The following is a 21586-nucleotide window of genomic DNA, read 5'->3' on the forward strand; positions in this document are numbered from 1 at the left end:
TGGTCCCCGGGACATCGGGACATCGTTAATTGCGAGCCCTTAACATCACAGTCATCTGAAGAACAAAACCAAACCTTGTTGTTTTTATGAATTGCATTACCAAATTGATATCAAATAAACAGTAAGCATTGGTAACACAACTTCCAAAGTTACAGTAGAATAAAAAGGACCCTGACTCGGACAAAACACAATCCAACATGTTCAACAGAAGAGAATCAGTTAAATTGTTTGTACACATGGTACTTTACATAATATCTATTTGTTTAAGATGTCCAGGTGATGCAGACAGGCTGGACCAGAGAGTGAGAGACAGAACTGGACTCCTCACAGCAGTGAACTTCAGATCAGGTACAAAGACTCTTTTTTTCATACTGTACAAAGAATCAAGAAAGATATTGGTTTAAATAAATGAAGTATTGACTTTAATACACTGATACATTCCATTAAACAATACTAGATCACCTACACATCAGTGAAGTTGAGGGGTTTTTCCATGCAAAAAGTTACATTTAGATGTTAACAAGCAATGTGATTTTGTCAGCTTTCTAATTTAATGTATTGAAGGCAAAGATATTTAACACATAGTGAGAACTGCTACTATTTATCTCTCAATATTGTCTGTAAAAAACGTGGTAAAAGTTATTCTTTCAGTGAGACAACAGAGCAAGCTTCTACAGTTGCACTACGTTTTGATAACAGTTAAATATTATTTTGATAACATATATTTCAATGTTGATGAACTTCATACTGTTCATTCATAATCTGTTTGTCTTTGTAGCTCACTGTTGAAATAAAAAAAAAACATTACAATTACAAAATAATTATATCTACAGCTAGACCCTCCAGAAAACGTGATTCTGCCTTCGCAGAATTTACCGCATAATCAGCAAAATGGCGCAGATTTTTAAAAGGCCGCATATTTATCAAAAGGCCGCATAATCCCCGCATTTTTCCACACAAAGTTGAGGAAAAAAAAGTTAACTCGTCTTGACGTGAAGTAGTGATGATGATGACGTGACGTCATCAGCTCGCGCATCACAGAAGGTAAACAACACCGTAGAGTGAACGTGTGGAACTCACGCGAGAGAGAAAACAAGGTGAACAAATCTGATCCATCTCATTAACTGACGAACATTTCTGCTAAAGACCGGGCAAAGCAGTACCCCGATGTCTTTCACGAAAGTGGGGGGAAACTATTCTGCAGCCAGTGCAACTGTGTGTTGGAGCCGTCTATGGTTGGAGCATAAGAAAATGCTTTCTGCTGCTGCGGACAAGAAAACCAAACAACTCAAGTTTACCGAGGCATCAACCTCCAAAACGCTTTCGAGGGCTACAAGAAACAAAGTGAGTAGCACATCAATCGTTATGTACTTATATTACGCTGTAACAGGATCTAGTGATATCCAAGCAACAGAGCTTTATTTAGCATGAAATAATTATTGCACTGTATGTGTATATATATATATACCGTCCTTTTCGGACTATAAGGCGCACCTGAATATAAGCCGCAGCAGCTAAATTGAATGATGTGTCCATATATAAGCCGCACTGGACTATAAGCCGCAGGTGTTTTAATGTTTAATTACCATATGTAAGGGTTCGTGCACAGAGGGGATTGTCGGGAAAGAGATGGCTGTTTGAGGAAGCTCCCATTTATTAACATTTCAACAAGTTGCATATAGCCTACAGTAGTACCATAACAAAAAACAAAGCTTACAGCGCTTGACGAGGCAATATCAATGGCTAAATTAAATGTGTTTTTTTAAAAGTGCAAAATAAAGTACCTGTAACACGACAGTAAGCGCGTAAGCCTAAAGTTGCAGTAACACGGCTGCTTAAAATATACGGTAATCAGCCTACCAGAAAAGTCATTAATCCTCGTCTTCATCTTTTAGGCTAAGGTGCAGTACACGGCTGTAACCAGAAAAGTCAATTCATTAATCCTCATATTCGTCTTCTTCCTGCATACTAAAACCACAAAAGTCCTCATCTTCAGTGTCGGAAACGAACAGGCTCAGGGTGGCTTCGTCAGCCACTCTCCTCTCTCCTTCGTTGTCGCTCTCAAAACCAACAAACTCCTCTTCGTCACTGTCGGAATCGAACAGCCTCTGAGGGGCCTCAGCTGTGGCGGCGTCCTCCTCTTCATCACGCAGCAGTGCAGCCTTTCGGAACCCGTTGGTGATCGTGGATGTTTTGACACTCCTCCACGCTGTCAGGATCCACTCGCAAACTTGAGCGAAAGTTGCTTTTCGCATGCGACCAGTTTTGGTGAATGATTTATCGCCGCTAGTCATCCACGCCTCCCACTGAACGCGTAGTGCCACTTTGAACGCACGATTGACACTGATGTCGAGTGGCTGCAGATGCTTCGTTGTGCCCCCAGGAATCACAGCTGGAATTGAGTTTGTGCTCTTGATGGCTGCTTTCACAGAATCTGTTATATGGGCCCTCATGCTGTCCAAAACGAGCAACGCTTTTTTTTGGTGAAAGAATCCTCCAGGGCGCTTGACGTAGCACTCATTCAGCCACTCCTTCATTACGCTTTCCATCATCCACCCTTTCTTGTTGACTTTAAAGGAGATGCCGTTCGGGATCTTTTCTTTTGGCATTGTAATCCGCTTAAAAATCACCATTGGCGGAAGCTTTAATCCAGATGCTGTGCAGCCAAGAACACAAGTGAAATTCGTTCTCTCGTGGCCAGTGGTTCTCAACGTGATGGACGATTCACCTTTCTTGTTAACAGTCCTAGTGAGAGGCAGGTCAAACGTCAAAGGCACTTCATCCATATTTATGATCTGGTCCGGTCCGATGGAATATTCCTCTATCTTTCTTTGTATGAATTCGCCGAAGTTTGTTATTTTTTCCTGGTAGTCGGGAGGGAGTTGCTGACACACAGTCGTCCGCGCCCTGATGGACAGTCCCTTTCGTCTCATAAATCTGAAACACCAGGATGGTCCACCTCTAAAATTTTCAATTTTCATTTCGGTGGCGACTGTTTTGGCCTTCAGTCGAATCTGCACGGTGGAAACACCTCGGCCGTCTGCTCTCTGTGTGTTCACCCAATCTTCAAGAAAGTCTTCAAGTTCGGGCCATCTGCTTTTATTACCTCTGAAAGCTTTTTTTGACTTTTTGCATTGAGACAGTTCTTCCCGCTGGTGTCTCCAACGTCTCACCATTGACTCATTGATGCCAAGGCTACGTGCAGCAGCTCTATTTCCTTCTTTTACTGCCAGATTGACTGCCTTTAACTTAAAAGCTGCATCATATGCATTTCTACGTTTGTTTTCCATAATGAGGGTTTGTGCATGAAAACTTCCTTTGCACAAACTGTCTTGCTCTCGTTCTGTCTCTCGTACCACTCTCGGTTCCACTTTTACTTTTTCGCGCTACCTGTCTCACTCTTTTCCGGCCTCCAGCTTTTCCTGCTGGAGCCCGCCGCTTAAAGGTGGGGGGAGCGGACCGGCCATAGAGCCCATAGAGTTAAAGGTAGTGGACTGTAACCTGTAAAATCCATAGATTTAGGAGGTCCCCTAGTGGCCGTTAGCTGTAAAAATCCATAGATTAGCCGCACCGTTATATAAGCCGCAGGCTCGAAAAATGGGAAAAAAGGCGCGGCTTATAGTCCGAAAAGTACGGTATATATATATATATATACACAATGCAATAAGCTTCTTAGTGCAATAAGAAGCTACAGGGATGTTAATCTAACGTCGGTAATATTAACTTTATTTAATACAACATTTACGGTACAAGATTTACATCATACAGCCCATGTAGTATAATATTTTACAAATGATGAATTACAGCAAACATGTGCAATATATCCATTATTACAGCTCCGTGGGCTGGCAGTAAGGCGATATGGTCCGTTGTTATTGTGCATCCATGGGTAAAGATAAACGCATGTAGTGCTGCTGCATGCTGAACACGTAACATGAACGTGCCGGGCGGCGCGGTCCCGTGGGTTAGATGCGCTAACATAATGCCGAGGGAAATAACTCTCAGAATAACGTTATTAGCACATTTTACAACTTGAGGAACGAATGTTTTTAATAAGGGCTATACAAACGTTCATACTGGGTAGTTTATTTAGTTTAAAAAAAATTATCCAACGAGTTACAGACCACTCTTTCCCAATGTAAGTCAATGGGAAAAAGTGTTTCCGGGCCCAGCAACCTAAAGGAAGTGTAGTACTGCCGTTTGGCCATATCGAATATTCTCATCAGACTCCGGCGCATTTCCTGGGGACTTGAGCAGGTCCCGCCTCGGCTCCGCCTCTTTGCCCTTATTTGGAGCAGGCTGGAGTAGGCGGGAGTTGAACTCTGACGTCACTGTCGAGCCGTTAGTGGCCGACTCCGCCTACTAAGGGCTTCTCGGCAACTCTGCAGAATCCTATGGGTGACGTCGCGGACCCTACGTCCAGTCTATGCTTCCTTCAGACGAGGGCTGCAGTCGAATAGTCCATTTAGCTTAGGAACCTCCCTAACCAAGTGAAATGACCCGGAAGTCCCTCAGTGGCAGCCATGATAAGTGCCGTTCGAATTCTCTAGAATAGAGGCTTCTCAATACTCAAATTTCCCCTCCTCGGGCCTCCGGTAGTGACCCGGAAATGAATTTCAGCGCGCTATTTTGAAGGATATCTCATTTCTCTAAATGCACACAGAGGACCGAGGATCGAGCGCCGAGGAGGCTCTCTGGAGGAGCTATAACCGAGGATACACTGATGGTTCCTCCACGGCTCCTCCGCGGATTCATTTCCGGGAACGGTGGAGACGTGACGCACGGCCGGACTTATCTCAGCCAATGACAGCTCTGCATGCATCCCCTGGATATTATTTTAGAAACTGCTTTCATCGCGTTGCGATGTTTCCAGAGACAACAGCTGTGAGGTCCGTGCAGAAAGCAGAGCAGTGTGCAGGGGCGGACTGGCCATCTGTAGAATCTGGAGAACCACAGAACGGCCGGTCGTCAAGGGCCGTTCACGGCCGGCCGGCCCTTTAAACATTTTTTTTTTAACGTCATCATTTAAGTTGCGCTGACGGCCGACAGAGGGCGACAGCGGCCGCTAATGCAGTTGTGTTGTTCTTATCTGTCAAATAATCACACACGAAGAAGAAACAAGACCGGCCACACGAAGAGAACGGATTAGACGCCGCGGCAGACAGGGAGAATGAAAAAACATGGATAAAAATCAAAGAAAACGAAAAGAAAAAGGTGGGGCCGAGAAGGCAAGAGAAGAAAAGGGGAAGTCACTCGCAGGTGAAGCATATACATGTTGCAAATTGACAGACCTTTTTGGTAGCAGCGCTGCTACAAGCACTATCAGCAGCAGCTTAGAACAAGTGCAAGATGATGAAGAGAATGATGAGGACCCGAGTTCAGATATACAGCCAGCCTCCTGCGTTCATGATGAGGGACAGAGTTGAGCTGGTGGAAGAACCAGCTCAACTGGCACATACAAGCAGGGCCGTGGGAAGTAGGGGTGCTGAGGGTGCTGCAGCACCCCCTGGTGGAGGACAGGGGATCTGCACTTCCACAAGATATAATACAAATATAATACACAAAAAACGAATTTTCAGCCTTGATGTAACAACATTCATAATTAAGTAAAGATAACACCCTTTTCACCCCTGTTACATTTTTCATTTGCCCCTTACGATGGGCGCTGTAAGTGATGAAAGTGGGGGATGTTGGCTTATCAGGTGCCCGCAGCTCACAGCCAAAGTGAGAGAGGTAGAGAGAGATAGATAGAGAGAGGGGGTGCACCGGTACTGGCGGGGATTGTTGTTAGCTTCTGCTGCGCTAACGGATATAAGAAGCTGTTTCTACAGTAATGTGGAGGGAGAGTTCTGTCCCGTCAGACTGAGAGGCTCAGTGAGGTAAAGGACTCTTAAGTGTTTAGATAGTTCACTTTAGTCTAAGTTATCTCAGTAAGTCTCAAACATTTTGATCACAATTTATGTAAACAAATATTTCCAAGGCACACCTTTATAATTATTAGGATGAATAAAAACAGGTTTGAAATCATTCCAATGTATACTATAGGACAGTAAACCAAAAATATTGTTTAAAGTTGGAGAGATACAAAAATATGCATACATACTGGTAAAATAAGATATGAATGACCAACAAAAATAAAATAAGTTACATTTATTTGTTATTGAGGTTATTGGAAATGTTAGACGCTCGAGATTTGTCAACGGGTTTTTGTTAGGTTTTGTGGCACATTTGTAACGCTGTGCCAACTTGGGCAAGCACCCAGGCAAACTTGAGGAGCGCACACAGGGTGGAGTGAGGTTGAGCGATGGAGAGAGAGAGAGAGAGAGAGAGAGAGAGAGAGAGAGAGAGAGAGAGAGAGAGAGAGAGCGAGAGCGGTCTGCTTGCGCACAGAGCTGGAGTTTGTGAGAGAGCCGGCTTGAGAGTCAATTTTTTTTCAAAATATAATTGATTGCCAGCCCCCCTTGTCCCTGGCTGGCTTGCTAGCTCGTTGGTAACGTAACTGATTTCTTCTAATGTGCCTGTATCTGGCGCTGAGTTGCCATATTCCTTTCATGAACCACTTCCTGATATCCATTGTTGCAGATAAATATAAATGATAATAGCCAAACTAACCTAGCAAGAGTAAACTGACAGGCTGCTGTGCCGCATCTCACTCAAAAACCCACACGACTCAACCCATCGAAAAACCAGTCTCGCGCGCAGCCTTTCATTCAGAATTTCATAGCAAAATAAAAAAATGACATTAAACTAATCTTTCAACATAGTTTAAAACAAAAATAAATATTATGACAAAGCCCTACAAATAACAACAATAAACATAATAATAAAACAATTAAAATGTTTTATTCAGCCCTGATAGAGGCCAATTCCCAAACCGCCCCCTACACCCTACCCCTCCGTTTGCGCGTTCACGCGGAGGGCCCGCCATATTAAGGGCTGTTCCAAACCAACGAGTGTGGAGCGGTGTGAATGGGGAGTGGGCTATCAAGCGAGACCGGTCTCTACCTGACCGGAGTCACGCTGTGTGTGTCAGGAAACAAGCTGTTAACAAATAGTTCCAGCAAACATCCACTGATAAACTACGATGATAATAACCTCATGATAGCCTCATATGTTTTAACTTAGGATCATACCTGTGTTTAGTCTAGAAAAAGGTAAATGTGTGTATTTTATTATAGAGTTGTGTATATTTACAGACTGTTGCAAAAACTAAGAAGCTTATAAACATCAGGTTTAAAACTAAAAGAGCTTTACAAAAAAATAACACAATGAAAGATGTTTGGAGTTTTATTTGAGTTATTAATTTAAATGTTTATTCCAAGAGATGCTGATTTGAAACCGTTGTTACATACATTTACGGCATTTCCTGTTTCTGCCGGAGAGAGGGGAGGCTGTCCCAAAGCTTGCTGCTGTATTTACTCCCTCCATCTGAAAGGAGGGAGCCTCGTTGAGTTGCGAGTGTGGCTACACACGGAGTTCACTCCGTCACGGAGGGGTAGGGTCGAGGGAGTGGTTTGGGAATGGGCCTAAAACAGCGGGCCCAAATCCTGGATGGGCGGGCCCAAATCCTGGATGGGCGGCCCATGACGCTGGGTCTGCTATAGAGAGGCGAAGTCCCTCCCCTTCCGGGAGCCTCCATGGGACCCCGGAAGCGGAAAATTATACATTGGATTCAATGGAGAGAGAAAACGTATCTTTTGATCCCGTTTGAATTGTGCCACGAACTACACATATGATGTTTGTCAATTTAAAAGAACATTTTGCAAGTCAAAAAAATTAAAATGTGTCGTAAAACTGTGAAGTAACAATTTTTTTTGTGTTAAGCCGCTCAGTGAACTACATGTCTCTGGTCCCGCATAATACGCGTCACCAACACAAAGATGGCCGTCACGTTGGTACATTTCACCTCATTCTTTCAGAATGAGAATAAAAGTATAAAACGAGGTGAAAATCACTACAAGTCTGGGCACGTTGAGAGCTGTACATACACGAAAGGGGAGTTAGTCGGTTCTGTAAGAGCCAGCATGCGGGACCGGCTTTACAAGGTTTCGGTGAGTAACATGAGTGCAATGTTTAACGTTAATGTCAGTCAATAAGGAGGAGAATGAAAAAGAAGATGATGAACCACAGACCCGGCATATAATCACTGCAGTGTGCAGGGCTGTGTTAATTTATGTTACTGTTATCAATAGCATTAGTTGACTGAGAAAACCGTCAAGAAAAAAAGTTTAGCGATGTTACGAGTCGACTAGTATAATATGCCCACGGCTGTGATTGACAACCTGGACAGCCAGTCAGAAGCTAGAATGCCAACCTAGAGAGCCAATCAGAACCTAGAACGGGTGTACTGCATACGGGTGTGTATGCTGTGGATAACATTAGTGTTCACAAGAACAAGGTACACTCCCGTGTTTTGTTTTAGTTGCTCTTCAGATTGAAGCGGCCAGTTTTATATCGACTATACTGTATGTGTGATCTCCTTTTACATCTCGTTGTGTCATTTGAGTTTATTTGCTGTGTGTAGATTCAAGGATTTTGGTTATCTTGTCAATTTGTTTGGTTATCTAGGCACAGCTGTGTGTGACTCCCTCTGGTAAACTGGTATGTGTTTTCCTAATATAGAGAGCATTGATTAATTAATAAACTACACACTGAGTCTAGATCCTGACCAAATCCTTTTTTTTTGTTGATAAAATGTTTTTCAAAAATGCAATACACATTTAAAAAATACAATGTACAATCACAACCAATACAACACAAATTTAAAAAAATACAGAAAAACAAACAATAACAACAATCAGACACATGGACAAAACTATGGAAAAATAAACCCTCCCACCCCCAGATCTGGACCATCCTTGTATTGCTCATTCAATCTATTATAGCATGTTAACAAACATGGTACTTACTTTATTTGTACAGATCTACATGGGAGACGATGGCGCGATGCAGAGCGCTGTCTGTGATTGTGCACGGGGGATGTACAAATGCAGCCACGCTGCAGCATTGGCAATATTTGCCATATGGCAGATCAGCTCCACAGAAGTTGAGTGCCAGTGGAGGAAGCCTGGCACTTCAAAAGTAGTCCAGCCGGTGTCTCAACTCTACCAACAGCAAGAGGAGACATACAACCCACTGGCCAGAGACATCGCTACTGAGGATGTAGACTGGTTCAGGTCTGCACTGAGGGGCACACAGTGTGGCATGGCATGGCTTTTGTCACCTGAGCCAGGGCTGCAGCCTCAACATCAGGCCATTTTCACCGTGCCGGAGCTGGTGAAGGAGCATGGGGGTCGGGGGCTTGAGGCAATTCTTGCCTCAATGCGACTGAGCAGAGACCAGCAAGCTGCCATCCAGACAGCCACCGTAGGACAGCGGACAAATCCTCAGTGGCAGTTACAAAGGCAGGGCAGGTTGACAGCCAGCAATTTTGGTGCTGTGCTGAGGTCGGGACTTTCATCCACTCCATGCGCGTCCCTCATGAAGAGGGTGTTTGGGGGGTACAATTTAGACGGAGTCATGGCTGTCAACTGGGGAGTTGTAAACGAGGCCGAAGGGGTGAAGGCTTTTTTGCAGGCCTATCGGGTGACAGTGATCGACTCTGGTCTATTTGTGAGTGAGTCGGGTGTTTTGGGAGCATCACCTGATGGACTTGTGCAAACATCTGCCCTGCTGGAGGTGAAGTGTCCACACAGCCAGAGGAACATGACCATCGCGGAGGCAGTCCAGTTACCATCCTTCTGTCTCCGTGAGGAGGGTGGGTCATACATTCTCAAGAAGAATCACCCATACTGGCATCAGGTCCAAGGGCAGCTGCACATCACAGACCGGAGTCTCTGCTACTTTGTTGTGTGGACCACGAAGGAGGCGATCATCATCCCCATCCCCAAAGACCCTGCATGGCATGGAAATCTCCTCCTCCTGGAGAACTTCTACACTCAGCATATGCTCCCTGTGTTGGCCAGTAGGGAGGAGGACATGTAAATAAACACACAAACAAACACACACACACACACACACACACACACACACACACACACACACACACACACACACACACACACACACACACACACACACGATATTTAACTAATAAACAATAAATCCCATGTTGTTGGAAAAGTAATAATGCTGCATGTATACGTTTTTGTTCAAATATCGCAAGTGTTATCGTGTTATGTGTTCCTGATATCGTGCAGCCCTAATATTAAGGCCTTATTGTCACATGCACAATAACTACAGTGCAGTTTTGGGCAATGAACATGTTAAGTCTCAGGCCCCTCTAAAATAAATGATATTTAAGACATATAAATAAAGAATTACTTTTACTGACCTACTACATAACTGTATTACATGGTTATATAAATAGTTTGAATGATTCATGACTGACAAAAGCTTGTTTTTACACTGACCTGTTATACTCATATCTATTAATGTCTTTGTAACTTCAGTAAACCTCAACAATTCCCCTTCTGGTTTCATGCATCACAGTTCAGTAAACTGAGTAAAATATGAACTAGTGTAATCATTATAATAACTTAGGATTGTAACTCTTTAAAAAAGGTGTAGGTGGCTCTTAAAAGAGCCGTTGTGTGACTTTGGGCTGGTCTCAGCAGTTTAAGCCCTCTCCACGGATGCAGCGGGCCAGCTGGATGCTCCCCCCGGGGATCGCAGGCTGAAAGGTTTGGGAACCCCTGGCTTAGTCAACGGTGAGGGTGCTGGCTACTTCCTTTATCAGGGGATTTTGCAGGTTCACCAAGGCACAGCAAAGCTGTACCAGCACATTTGCAGTGTTCCTGAGGTGGCAAGGGATCAGGTCCAGAATCCTGAACTCCTTTATTCTGGCATTTGCCCTCTCCACATGGATCCTGTTCTTGGCTATTTCCCTGGTAGCTCTCACTTCACTCTCTGTGAACTTACCCTTGTTCAGGAAAGGGGGAATGTTCACAATCACACCCGCAGGCACAATATCTGAAATTAAAAAGCCCTTGTCTGCCAGGATAAGGTCGCCAGCCACTAAATGTTCCAGAATGCCTGAATGCTGCATAATGGCCTTATCAGACACAGAGCCCGGGAAGAGTTGGCTGCAGAAGTTGATGACTCCATTTGGGGCCACAGAGATGAGCACTTTGAAGGAGTGCATCCCTCTGTAGGAGGAGTACGTCAGTTTGGCTTGGTCCATCTGACTTGGGGCGGCCACGTGGATGTCGGTGCAATCTACAATCATTCTGCAGTTGAATGCAGAGGACTGGAAAGCAGCAGGCATGCTGTTTTGGTTTTTTTGCCTACTGGGCACAGTGGACATCATTTTTTCGAACAGCAACCTGTGGAGCAGATGGACCATGGTGTTCACCACATTACCCACTGTTGCGGTACTGCAGTGGAACAGCTGTGCAAGGTGCAGGTGAGGATAATTCTGCCGGATCTTCATCATGGCCATGAAAACCTGGTCTGCCAGCAGGATGCCCTCCACTTTCCATCCAGCGTAATACACAATGGAGCCCTCAAAGCGCTCCACCAACCCTGCCACCCTTTTAAACATGGCCTGGTCAGCAAGCCCTGTTTCCATACGGATGACATCATCAGGTAAGCCTGCTGCTGAATATTTGGCCATTCGCATCCAAGTATCCCCTGCCAGGTCTGCGGAACAACTGGACTGCACACTGGAGGGTCCAGGTTCGGTGTCTGCGGACTGCACGCTGGAGAATTCGGGGTCAGTTTCTGCAGACTCAGGCCCTTTGCTGTAGCTGTGGTCGCTGGACTGATTAACCGCTAAGCTCCCTTTCTCTTTGGTCCACTCAAATACAGTTGGCCCTTTCTCTTTTCCATGAGGAAAATGGCAGCTGCATATTCTGCTTTTCTCATCTGGCTCCCTGTCTGCTCGTCTACAATGAGAAAATTATATAATTCATTACTAACAATCATTTAAACCTGCCAAATAGCCCCCCTGCCCATAGTTTAAACAGTCTGCACTCTTTTATTTATCTTGTGAAGCACTTGTAACATTCAGCTTGTGTGTGTTTTAGTTGTCTTTATTTCCAGGTAGAAGAGGACCAAGAGTGAGGAAGTGAGACAGAGCTCTTAAAAGGCCAAACAGTGTGTTTGGCCTTTTAAGTGTGACACATATGTAGTGATAAATGCTTCACCTGACCACTGTTCCTAAATAAAAAAAGTTTTCTGCATCGTCAGTCATTTTTTCCAAATAATTACCAATATTTCACAAATTCTTAATGTCAACTTAAGAGCACAGCTGTATGTTGACTGTCAACTTTGCTTGGTTCATCTTACTGGGGGGGCAGCTACATGGATGTCGGTGTAGTCCACAATCATTTTGCAGTTGAAGGCAGAATGAATGTATTATTGACTCAGAATGAAGCACAACTTCATGTCATACAATACATTGACTTTATTTGTAATTGTGTAAAAAAATAAAGCATTGATTAGCAAGCAGGACCTGCAGGAACAGAGAACGGTGATGGATGGAGCTGGGAAGAGAGAAGAATAAAGAAAACAGATCAACTTTATTATCGGATATTAAAAATTCAATTTTCAAATCAAGTTGCCGCTCCTACAGTTTTCTAGTGTGTAAAGATGATTTCACATGACCTAAGCAAAATATCACACTCAATACATGTGTGTCTCTGGGGGGTGCATTGTGCCTTTGATGTATATAAATAACATACCATAACCAAATACTATTACGTACAGTGGAAATCAGGTTGCCAGAGCAGGTCAGTGTGCATGTTCCTCAGGGTCTCAGCAGTTACAGGTGAGGTAAAGAAAATAAAAGAGAAAAAGGTCAGTAACAACACTTTAAAGTAACAACACTGAATAATTATCTATTTTAATAATTTTCTCTCAGTAATCACTCAACTACTGTCTTTCCAACAAACAGATTGACTCACCCTCACTGTTATCACAATGACACATGTCCAGAAGAATGTCATGCAAAGCTCCCTGCCTGCCTGCCTTCCTTCGACTCTCCCTGAACTGCTTTCTTAGCACCCGGTGGAGGGCGCAGTAGGCTACTCTTCAAATGTTTCACAAAATACTTACCATGATGACTACTCTTACTGTTTAACATTTTGGTGTACTTCATGTAATAAAATAATAACTTCATGGTAAGGCTACTAAAAATGACAAGGCTAAGTAATGTAATGCTAACTAACGTGCTCGCTACTCGTCGCTACTAGCTAGGTAGCTAACTTGACTATGTTCCATGCACAACATGTATATTACCTATGATATTACCTGATATGTCTGATCCAGCGAGTCCTGGTCCTTTCATCAGACGGGAAGCGATAGAACGAGCAAGTGGTATGATCACTTTTGTGATTACAACATGGTACAAAGCACACGGGCATCTTGTAAAAGTGAATTTATTGGAGCAATCTCTTATATTTATTGGAGGGAATAAATCAGTTATGAAATCTTCTTCTTCGCTTTAATTACGAGTCGCAACCACTTGGAGCATTATCGCCTGTGACATCACATACGCGACCCAGAATGGGATTTGGGATTTGTAGTCTTTGTAGTCGCGTATTTTTCATAGTCTTATATTTCAACAGTTTTACGACAAAATGTGACTTTTTTGACATGGAAATGATTGTTTAAGATTGACAAACATCATATGTGTAGTTCGTGGCACAATTCAAACGGGATCAAAAGATACGTTTTCTCTCTCCATTGAATTCAATGTATAATTTTTCGCTTCCGGGGTCTTTTACAGCCAACGTCATCAAAAAGTTGCGCGCGCATGTGGGCAACGGAAGTGGTGTTGTTTTCAAGCAGTTCTGAATGACAAAGACGAGGTAGCAACTGGTTAGCAAGCATTTACAAACTGTACCCAGCATCAACATGTCTGGTTGTTGCGTATACGGTTGTACGAATCGCTATTCCACCGGCGGACTAAAGTGTTATAGGATTCCGAGAGGACCACGACCATTTCAGAGCAACCGGCGGCGTCTGTGGCTGCAGGCGATTAAACGTGTGGACTGGAATGAGGACATAATCAAAAATGCTCGCGTCTGCAGCGCCCACTTTATATCAGGTAATGAGGTTATCTAGCCTACTCTTTGATTTTACGGGAGAGCCTTGTTTACATTAGTGATTGTCTGTATGATGTAGAATAATAATCAAATGCAGCTAAAGTTTGATAAGCTGGCGTTAGATTTGCCTAGTAGCTTGCTAGGCTAAACAAACGTGTTTGTGTTTTATTTTTGCAGGCAAGGCATCATTGGACTCTAGTAGTCCTGATTTTGTGCCATCTGTGTTCATGTACACAAAACAAAGCCAGAACCCAAATGCAAAGATGGACAGGTAAGATTAGAGTTGACATCCTCTCAGTCAAGCATAAGCTTTGGTGCCTACAGCTGCTGTTCTGAGATATGGATTAGTCAAACTATGAATTTCTGCTGTTACTGTAGGTACCATAGGAAAAGGAGGAGAGCTGACACTGCAGCAAATCAACGTGTTACTTCTGAAACTCCAGAACAAGAATGCAGCATGGATCATTGTCCTGGTATGAATATATGAATATATCATCTTACAATTAACTGATTGATTGTCAGGGTTCCCACCCTCACTGAAAGAGTCAATGTGCTCCTAGTGTGTGTGTGCTCCTGCCAGGCCCACTGCTCCAATTGCTATGTATTTATGTGTGTGATGTGTACACTGGCCCCTGGATGGGTCAAATGCAGAGGAAAAATCTCCCCCTGGGATCGATAATGTATCTTCTCTTCTGTCATGGAAAAGTTTTGAAAATTCATTGGTAAAAATGTGTGAGAACCCCTGAATTGTGAACTTGTTTGCATTGGTTGCAGCACATGCTAATTTTTCACTTTTCTATATTAAAGCTGAAGAGGATATCCCAGTTCCAAAGAGAGAGTACGATGATCTGAACCTGAGATACAGTCAACTTCAGGAGGAATATGTCAACCTGCGACAGGAGTTTGACACACTACGAGCAGAAAATGTAAAGCTGAAAGAAGAGCTGCAAAAATCTACATTCTCCTACACCACTGTTAAGTGCAATATTGGACAATTGATTTTTCTCACAGGACTGACCTCTATGGTCTTTGAGTGGCTGATTACAAAAATGATGGGCAGCGTAGAAAGAATTCACAACAAACTTACAGTAGAGGACCACCTATTGATTATATTGATGAAATTAAGGTTGGGCCTATGTAATACTGACTTGGCTTATAGATTTCAGGTATCAAAAACCACCTTATCAAATATTTTGCGGAGCTGGGTCCCTGCTATGGCCTTGGTCCTCAAGCCACTCATTAAATGGCCAAGTAAGGGTGCAGTACTTAAAAATATGCCAAAAATATTCAAGCGCAACTTTAGAAGATGCCGGTGCATAATAGATTGCACAGAAATGTTTATAGCTAGACCCAGTAATCTGACTTCAAGGGCCCAGACATGGTCAAACTATAAACACAACAACACCATTAAATATTTGATCGGCATCACTCCAGCTGGTGCAATTTCCTTTCTGTCTCCTGGGTGGGGTGGACGGGTTTCAGACAAGCAGATCACTAAGGAGTCAGGTTTCCTCAAACTTTTGGAGCCTAGGGATGAGGTTTTAGCAGACAGAGGATTTCTCATCAGAGATGAGCTTGCGGCCTATGGTGCAACCCTTCGTATCCCTCATTTCACAAAAGGAAAGAAGCAGCTTTCTGCACAGGACAACTTTCTCGTGTGAGGATCCATGTAGAGCGAGTTATTGGTCGGTGGAAAAACTTTAAGATTTTACAAACATTTATTCCTTTGTCGCAGGTTGACATACTAGATGATGTTGTTATTGTATGTGGTGCCCTCACAAACCTCTGTAAGAGTGTTGTTCCCAAATGAGTTACACATAACCATGTATGACTTATAAAGTGATTTTACATTTGTAAAACATGTATATAGGCCTACTGTACTTAAAACTTAATGCATTTTAATAAACCTCCCCACATTGGCTGCCACTGGTGTGTCTAATGGTCCTTTCCCCCCCAGATTATCTCAACAATTCAGAGTGCAGTATCACATTTATTTGTGATGCTGTTACTAACAGAGTTTCATTCCATTCAGGTGCCATTAAAGTGCCACTAAACATTAACAACATAGAAAGTAGGAGTATGTACAATATATTAGAATCAAACTGGTTCTGTATGTTGTAAACAGTAAATAATAATTTTAGGTCGCAAATTATCTCTATGGATACATATATAGCATTACAGAATAAAACTTAAAATATCTTGTTGCACTGAAGTGCATCTAGACACAGCTGTCAATACCAACATCAAATGTAAAGAAAAGGCTGATGATGAATTCATTGTTTCAACTGTAATGCAACTTTAACAACCAGGGAAAGACAATCCATAACCGACATCTAACACCATATCTGGTCCCCTATCACAATACAATACATTATATTGCCCACTCCTACATGAAGGCATTCAAGCCTCAACTCTGACATTTCCTACATAACCATGTTGCTGTCTTCCTTTTTATGTGTGCACAACTGTAGTGAATGTGGTTGTTGCATTTGACACAGATTATCATTTTACCAAAAATCTGGTCTTTCACAGTATTTGCAGGCTCTCTGTGACACCAAGACAGGATCATGTCTTCTTGTCAGTAATTCAGGCAACACACTCGAGCTAAAGAACTCATGTGCTTTTGGCAAAGCCTCCTGCAGAAACTCTTAATTTCTTAGGATACGTTGCACAATGAACTTCTCCTTAGTCCACAACACAAAGTCACAGTAGCTAACACCACACACAAACATGTGAAGTTGAGTTTGATAGTAGTATGTGTGTGAATGTTTCAAAGAGAATGACTTGTCCAGACAAAACTGCTTGTCTTCTGTACATCCTTGAAGGCTATTCCTGTATTTGTAGGGACATTTGATCTCTACCACCCCTTTGCCACAGCAGGTACATCTTGCTATCCCATCTGGCGATGATCCAAGGTGTGGCTCAGAAGGTTGCACTACTAAGCCACATGAGCTGATGCTGAAATCTGGATGGCTTTGGGACATAAATGCAGTGTAGGCTTGTCTTGCCGTTTCCTCCATGTTTTGACCCCAGAGCACAGATGGGACATTTAACTCTGTTTTGTTGTACTGCATTATATCATTTAGGTATGTTTTGCTGATCTTGTCAGTTGTGGCTGCATGGTGAAATTTGGTGCTTGTGATCCGACCAGCCCTATAGGTCTGCCACTCATTTGACCTTGACTGTTTCCGTGTCACAAATTCCAGTTTCTCACATTGTTGAGGTTGTAGTGTAGTTTTTAGTTTGTGAAATGTATCGTCACATTTCACCTTCATTTCCTGTGGTGAGAGTTCCCGGAGTGTTGCATCAAATAAAGCAGTCAAGGGCTCAGGTAAGTCTGGATGCTCTTCTGAATCAGTGTCAGACGATGCAGTGTCCGTGTCACTGTTTTCCAGGCTCGTCAGCACTGCAGCACCTGGGTACACATCCAGCAGTTCCCGGATGTCATCATCTGTCAACACTGATAATAGAGCAACAAAAAGACACAATTAGTGTGCTGCATAATGTTCACATTTTAAGAATAATGACTGAATTATTCTAAAACCAGACCAGTTAAGCTGTAGATAACAAACAATCGAATTTCTAGAATCAGTAATCTGAAGACAAAAGGACAGACATATTCAAACTAACATAACAAATGATACTGAAACTATTCAAACTGAGCGTGTATGTTTACAAAAAGTCATGATGCCACGTTGGTCTGTAGGCCTTTTCATCTCTGCATCACCAAGTAACACCTTTCTCAGGCTACATTATGGTGTCAAGACACTGAGGAGAAATCCTGAGAATTAATTAAATGCACTATGGCAAAAGGAAACTTATCTAGGCTCTGTCAACTATTACATGCCTCTGGGTGTGATACTATTCTTCCTAGCAGATGTTGAAGCTGCTGGAAGCTGCCTGCCAAGCCTCTTTGGTTTGTGGAAGCTGATTTCCCTCAATGGAGCTGGTCTGACTTCTTTCCTGCTGATGTCTTTCCACATGCACAATCCAGAAGTAACCGCTGCTTTCTCTGTCCTTCCCATCCTAACATAGAGCTCAACTTTGAATAATATTGCAGCTGCATGGCTGCAGCATGACCCAAGCCTGAAAATTCACAAAATCATAATAAACATACTGGGCTTGAAAGTAACATTTGCTCTCAGACAAATCTCGGCTCTGGCTATGAAGTAGGTAAACATCTAACTTACTAGACATGTGAGTATCCTAAGCTTAATCAGGTTTTGAATGTAACTGAATGATATTGGCTGCTGACATTTTGAACCCTGTTGTCGCTGTGTTGTTGTTCATGAACATGTTAGTTTCAAACCCTGGTTATGATGAGAAAGTTACAGGGCAAGGCATACGATTTTTGATATGGAAAGGAGAGTAATAGCCAGCTGAAAGGACAGTAACACACCTCTGAACTGTTACCTACAAGCCCACAACACCAAATAATAGGCTACTTACCCCGCCATACAGGTGCAATTCGCTGTGAGGACGTAGTTTTCTCGTTGGTTGATTATGACCCAAGCCTCATACATCGTTGTCTTGTGTCCTTGTCTTTGACTAGGGAGAATTTCTGATCTCAAAATACAAAACTCTGAGTCTATGTCATGGTATTTGACGTTCTGTACATGACCACAGACAACGTATTCGTAAGCATCCACTGACTTATAGGCTCGTAATTTCTCTCTGGTGTACACGCTCGGTTTCTCAATTAAATAGGTATATATATCTGGCCACTGTATATTCGGCCACTTGCTAACGTCTTCAACCCACTCATCAATAGAACACGGATCTGGAAGTCGGACACCATTTGTCAAAGTCAACTTGTTAAGGTAACATTCACGATCTTTAGTTGATAATCCCCTTGCGTAGCTTGACAAGCTGTTTATCTCTGCCATCCTTCTGTTGCCACAATGCGCGCGCATACGTTCTACGTCATCATTGTTTACAAACACAAAAAGGGTCACAGCACATTTGTCAGAACCAGCCCTGGTGTCATCCCCACAGCACCCCCCATTTGAAACATGTTCCCACGGCTATGCATACAAGTGGAGGGAAAGAGGTGGGTGAGAATTATTCCTTGAACTTAGTGGCATTTTCTCCTGGAGGCCAAGGGAAGCCAGGCTTCCCCTGTTTTTTTGGATTGTAGTTATCATTTTTATAAATAAATAAAAACACTTCGTTTAGTTTCGGTAATTATTCTGCCGGCCCGTCTCTCCCCCATTCTCATTGAGTATTTTACAAAGAGTGAAACAACGCCCCTCTAGATGTTATGGTGAAACAGTAGATTGCACTCTCTGTTGCGAGAGGAGGCTAGCCGAAATTGGCTTCCCTTGGTGAAAAAAAATCGAGGGATTGACCAGTCAGATGAGGCTCACATCATGCCTCACAATCCAATCAAATCGCATCAACTTCAGTTCGTACTGTAACTGTCATCACCGCCCTTAAAAAGTAGCAAGCAACTGAAGCAAGTGCAATTATGGTGGGTGGAGATTTGGAGTATTTCATCAAAAATAATTGTACTAAATTTCCGCTACAGGCAACAACTAAAAATGCCCAAACTGGAGCTGTTTACAGAAAGGAAAAAAGGAGCGAATCGGACGTAAAACTTTAAATAATAAACAGCGGATTTCTAACATTTGACATTGCATGTGGCCACCAGGGGCGGACTGGGACTAAAATTCAGCCCCGGAAACTGACCCAGTTCACCCCTGGCAGTGTGTATAATATATATCACTCAGTATAACAGGCCCACTCTCTTTATTTGCTTTAGTTTAGTAGATAACTACAAACAAAGAGTCGATATTTTTCTAAGACCATTTAGTGCTTCACATAATAAAATACACAACGGCTGTAGCTTGATTATGATTTAGGAGCTGTAGGTGTGTGCGTGGTACAGTGTGTAGGTGCGTGTTGTACAGTGTGTAGGTGTGTGTGTTGTACAGTGCGTAGATGCGGCGGACAGACGGGTCTCAGTTGGTTTGGTGTTCTCTGCTTACTTTTAATACTTGTAAATACAACTTTTGGCCCGTAATTTCAATTCCCCATTTCAGCGACCAGAGAGGGGGGGGGGGGGGGGGGGGATATATCTCTGATTGTGTTATGTTATTATGAGAGTGCTCTCATACTTGTTTGATTCTGAAATTGATTGATTGAAACCTTCAACAGTTCGTTCTGCAATTCCGGACTGGTGAAATCGAGGGGACCTTTTAGCCAGGAGGTCAGCTCTGCATCGCCCGTTGCCTTGTACTTTAGAAGCTGGCTTAAATTCCCACTCTCCTTCTGATCGCCTCGAAAAGCCAGACCTTGCCGCGCCAAGTACCTCACACCCTCAACAATCTTCATCAGATTTCTTCTTGCTTGTTGCTGCCGTCTTTCAAGCTCATGTGAAAGTTGCACATTAACAGGCTCTGGCTCCTGAATCCTAGTCATCACAGCTAATTTGTGACACTGGCTGTGTTTATGCACACTCCAGTGCCTTCTTCCAATTGTTAAAACCAGTCTTGACAAACGCTGAATCTGCTTTTGACGCAAGCTTAGACTTTTGTGCTGCAAAGTATTTAGCACAATAGAAACAGAGGACCCCTTTTACAGAGGGGCTGTAATGGAGCCATGTATGATCTTCAAACCACTTCTCCTGAAAGTAGAGTATTCTATTTGATAGGGTTTGACTGGGTATGACTTTGACATTTGGATGATTTGGGCAAAGTCCAAGCTCCTCCCCTTCCTTTCCTGTACCTTCATTTTCGCCTGCCTGGCTGCTCTCTCTCTCATTGTCAAACTCACTCTCCCTGCTTGATGGTATTATCTTAAATACATATGAGGATGATCTCATCTTAAAATTAACATTAACATTAGACTGCTATGTTGTCCTTATTCTGTCTTAACCATCAATATAGCTCCTTTCTGACTTACCTCCATATCACCAGCGCACACTCTCCCTGTCTGGTCGCCATGCTCACATTCTCTCTCTCCCTCTCTCTCTTTACTCTGAACACACCAGAGTGAACATGGAAGAAATATCAGTAAACTATTGACTAGAAAGACTGTTGATACACATTATACATATGGGGGGACAAAGGAGTCTGTACATTAAAGTGGACCTATCATGCTATATTTGAATAATATAGTGTAGGACCATACCTATATAAGGCATATTTATACTTTTTTTTTTCAAAATACCAAACAGATCATGCATTTTAGCCATTCCTCATTTCACTCAAATTAACACTGAGCCTGACATTTTGGATTCAGTGAGAACAGCACCATCTTTTGGCCTTTTAAATGTACTACAGCTTCTACAGCTTCTCCAGCGCTTTAGAACGGCAAAGCAGGTGGCTGTCTCCTCCTGATTGGTGGAGTTGGCCCAATAGCCGTAGCGCCACAGGACGGTGCTCAATCTGGATCCGTTTTTTTCAGATCCGTTGCATCCCTTTTTTAGAGATTTGGGCACGGAGGAAAATAGAAAGGGTTGTGTTTTCTGACTCTTGGTGAGTGCCCTGACGCACCGGGGACACATATTCATGTTTAAAAGACGTACAAAGGTGCAT

The 21586-nt window shown here is 43.1% G+C and overlaps 3 protein-coding genes across 6 annotated transcripts in view; 1 reads left to right on the forward strand and 2 right to left on the reverse strand.

Annotated features, from left to right (window-relative positions):
* The window catches only part of LOC307019168 (glycerophosphodiester phosphodiesterase domain-containing protein 5-like), a 220542-nt gene that overhangs the window by 93308 nt on the left and 105648 nt on the right, over positions 1-21586 (reverse strand). The gene's annotated exons all lie outside the window — the stretch shown is intronic.
* LOC307018135 (uncharacterized protein) lies at positions 44-15972 on the forward strand. Of its 2 annotated transcripts, none has more exons than XM_079648251.1 (4): positions 44-348; positions 14226-14319; positions 14427-14521; positions 14856-15972. In XM_079648251.1, the coding sequence occupies exons 1-4, from the start codon at positions 198-200 to the stop codon at positions 15707-15709; spliced, it is 1194 nt and encodes a 397-aa protein (XP_079504377.1). In that variant the 5' UTR covers positions 44-197; the 3' UTR covers positions 15710-15972. The 2 variants fall into 2 exon arrangements, with proteins under 2 accessions (XP_079504377.1, XP_079504376.1); XM_079648250.1 differs by lacking the exon at positions 44-348 and adding an exon at positions 13706-14050.
* On the reverse strand, positions 15748-20502 carry LOC307018133 (uncharacterized protein). 3 transcript variants are annotated; one of them, XM_079648248.1, is made up of 3 exons: positions 18498-20502; positions 17896-18074; positions 15748-17508 (listed from the first exon to the last, which is right to left on the reverse strand). In XM_079648248.1, the coding sequence occupies exons 1-3, from the start codon at positions 18959-18961 to the stop codon at positions 16697-16699; spliced, it is 1455 nt and encodes a 484-aa protein (XP_079504374.1). In that variant the 5' UTR covers positions 18962-20502; the 3' UTR covers positions 15748-16696. The 3 variants fall into 3 exon arrangements, with proteins under 3 accessions (XP_079504374.1, XP_079504373.1, XP_079504375.1); XM_079648247.1 differs by having other exon boundaries at positions 17896-18134; XM_079648249.1 differs by having other exon boundaries at positions 17896-20502.

Source organism: Notothenia rossii (assembly GCF_949606895.1).
Source record: "Notothenia rossii genome assembly, chromosome: 9".
In the NCBI taxonomy this organism is placed as follows: Eukaryota; Metazoa; Chordata; class Actinopteri; order Perciformes; family Nototheniidae; genus Notothenia; species Notothenia rossii.

What these genes read in the sequence shown, in the direction of transcription:
- LOC307018135 (XM_079648250.1), top strand. Translation starts at nt 13,858, where the DNA reads ATGTCTGGTTGTTGCGTATACGGTTGTACGAATCGCTATTCCACCGGC. An exon ending in CAGCGCCCACTTTATATCAG is followed by an intron (nt 14,051 to 14,225) that starts GTAATGAGGTTA and finishes TTATTTTTGCAG; the next exon opens with GCAAGGCATCATTGGACTCT. An exon ending in CCAAATGCAAAGATGGACAG is followed by an intron (nt 14,320 to 14,426) that starts GTAAGATTAGAG and finishes CTGTTACTGTAG; the next exon opens with GTACCATAGGAAAAGGAGGA.
- LOC307018133 (XM_079648247.1), bottom strand. Translation starts at nt 18,961, where the DNA reads ATGCGCGCGCATTGTGGCAACAGAAGGATGGCAGAGATAAACAGCTTG. An exon ending in AATTGCACCTGTATGGCGGG is followed by an intron (nt 18,135 to 18,497) that starts GTAAGTAGCCTA and finishes GTGAATTTTCAG; the next exon opens with GCTTGGGTCATGCTGCAGCC. An exon ending in GAATAGTATCACACCCAGAG is followed by an intron (nt 17,509 to 17,895) that starts GCATGTAATAGT and finishes CTCTATTATCAG; the next exon opens with TGTTGACAGATGATGACATC.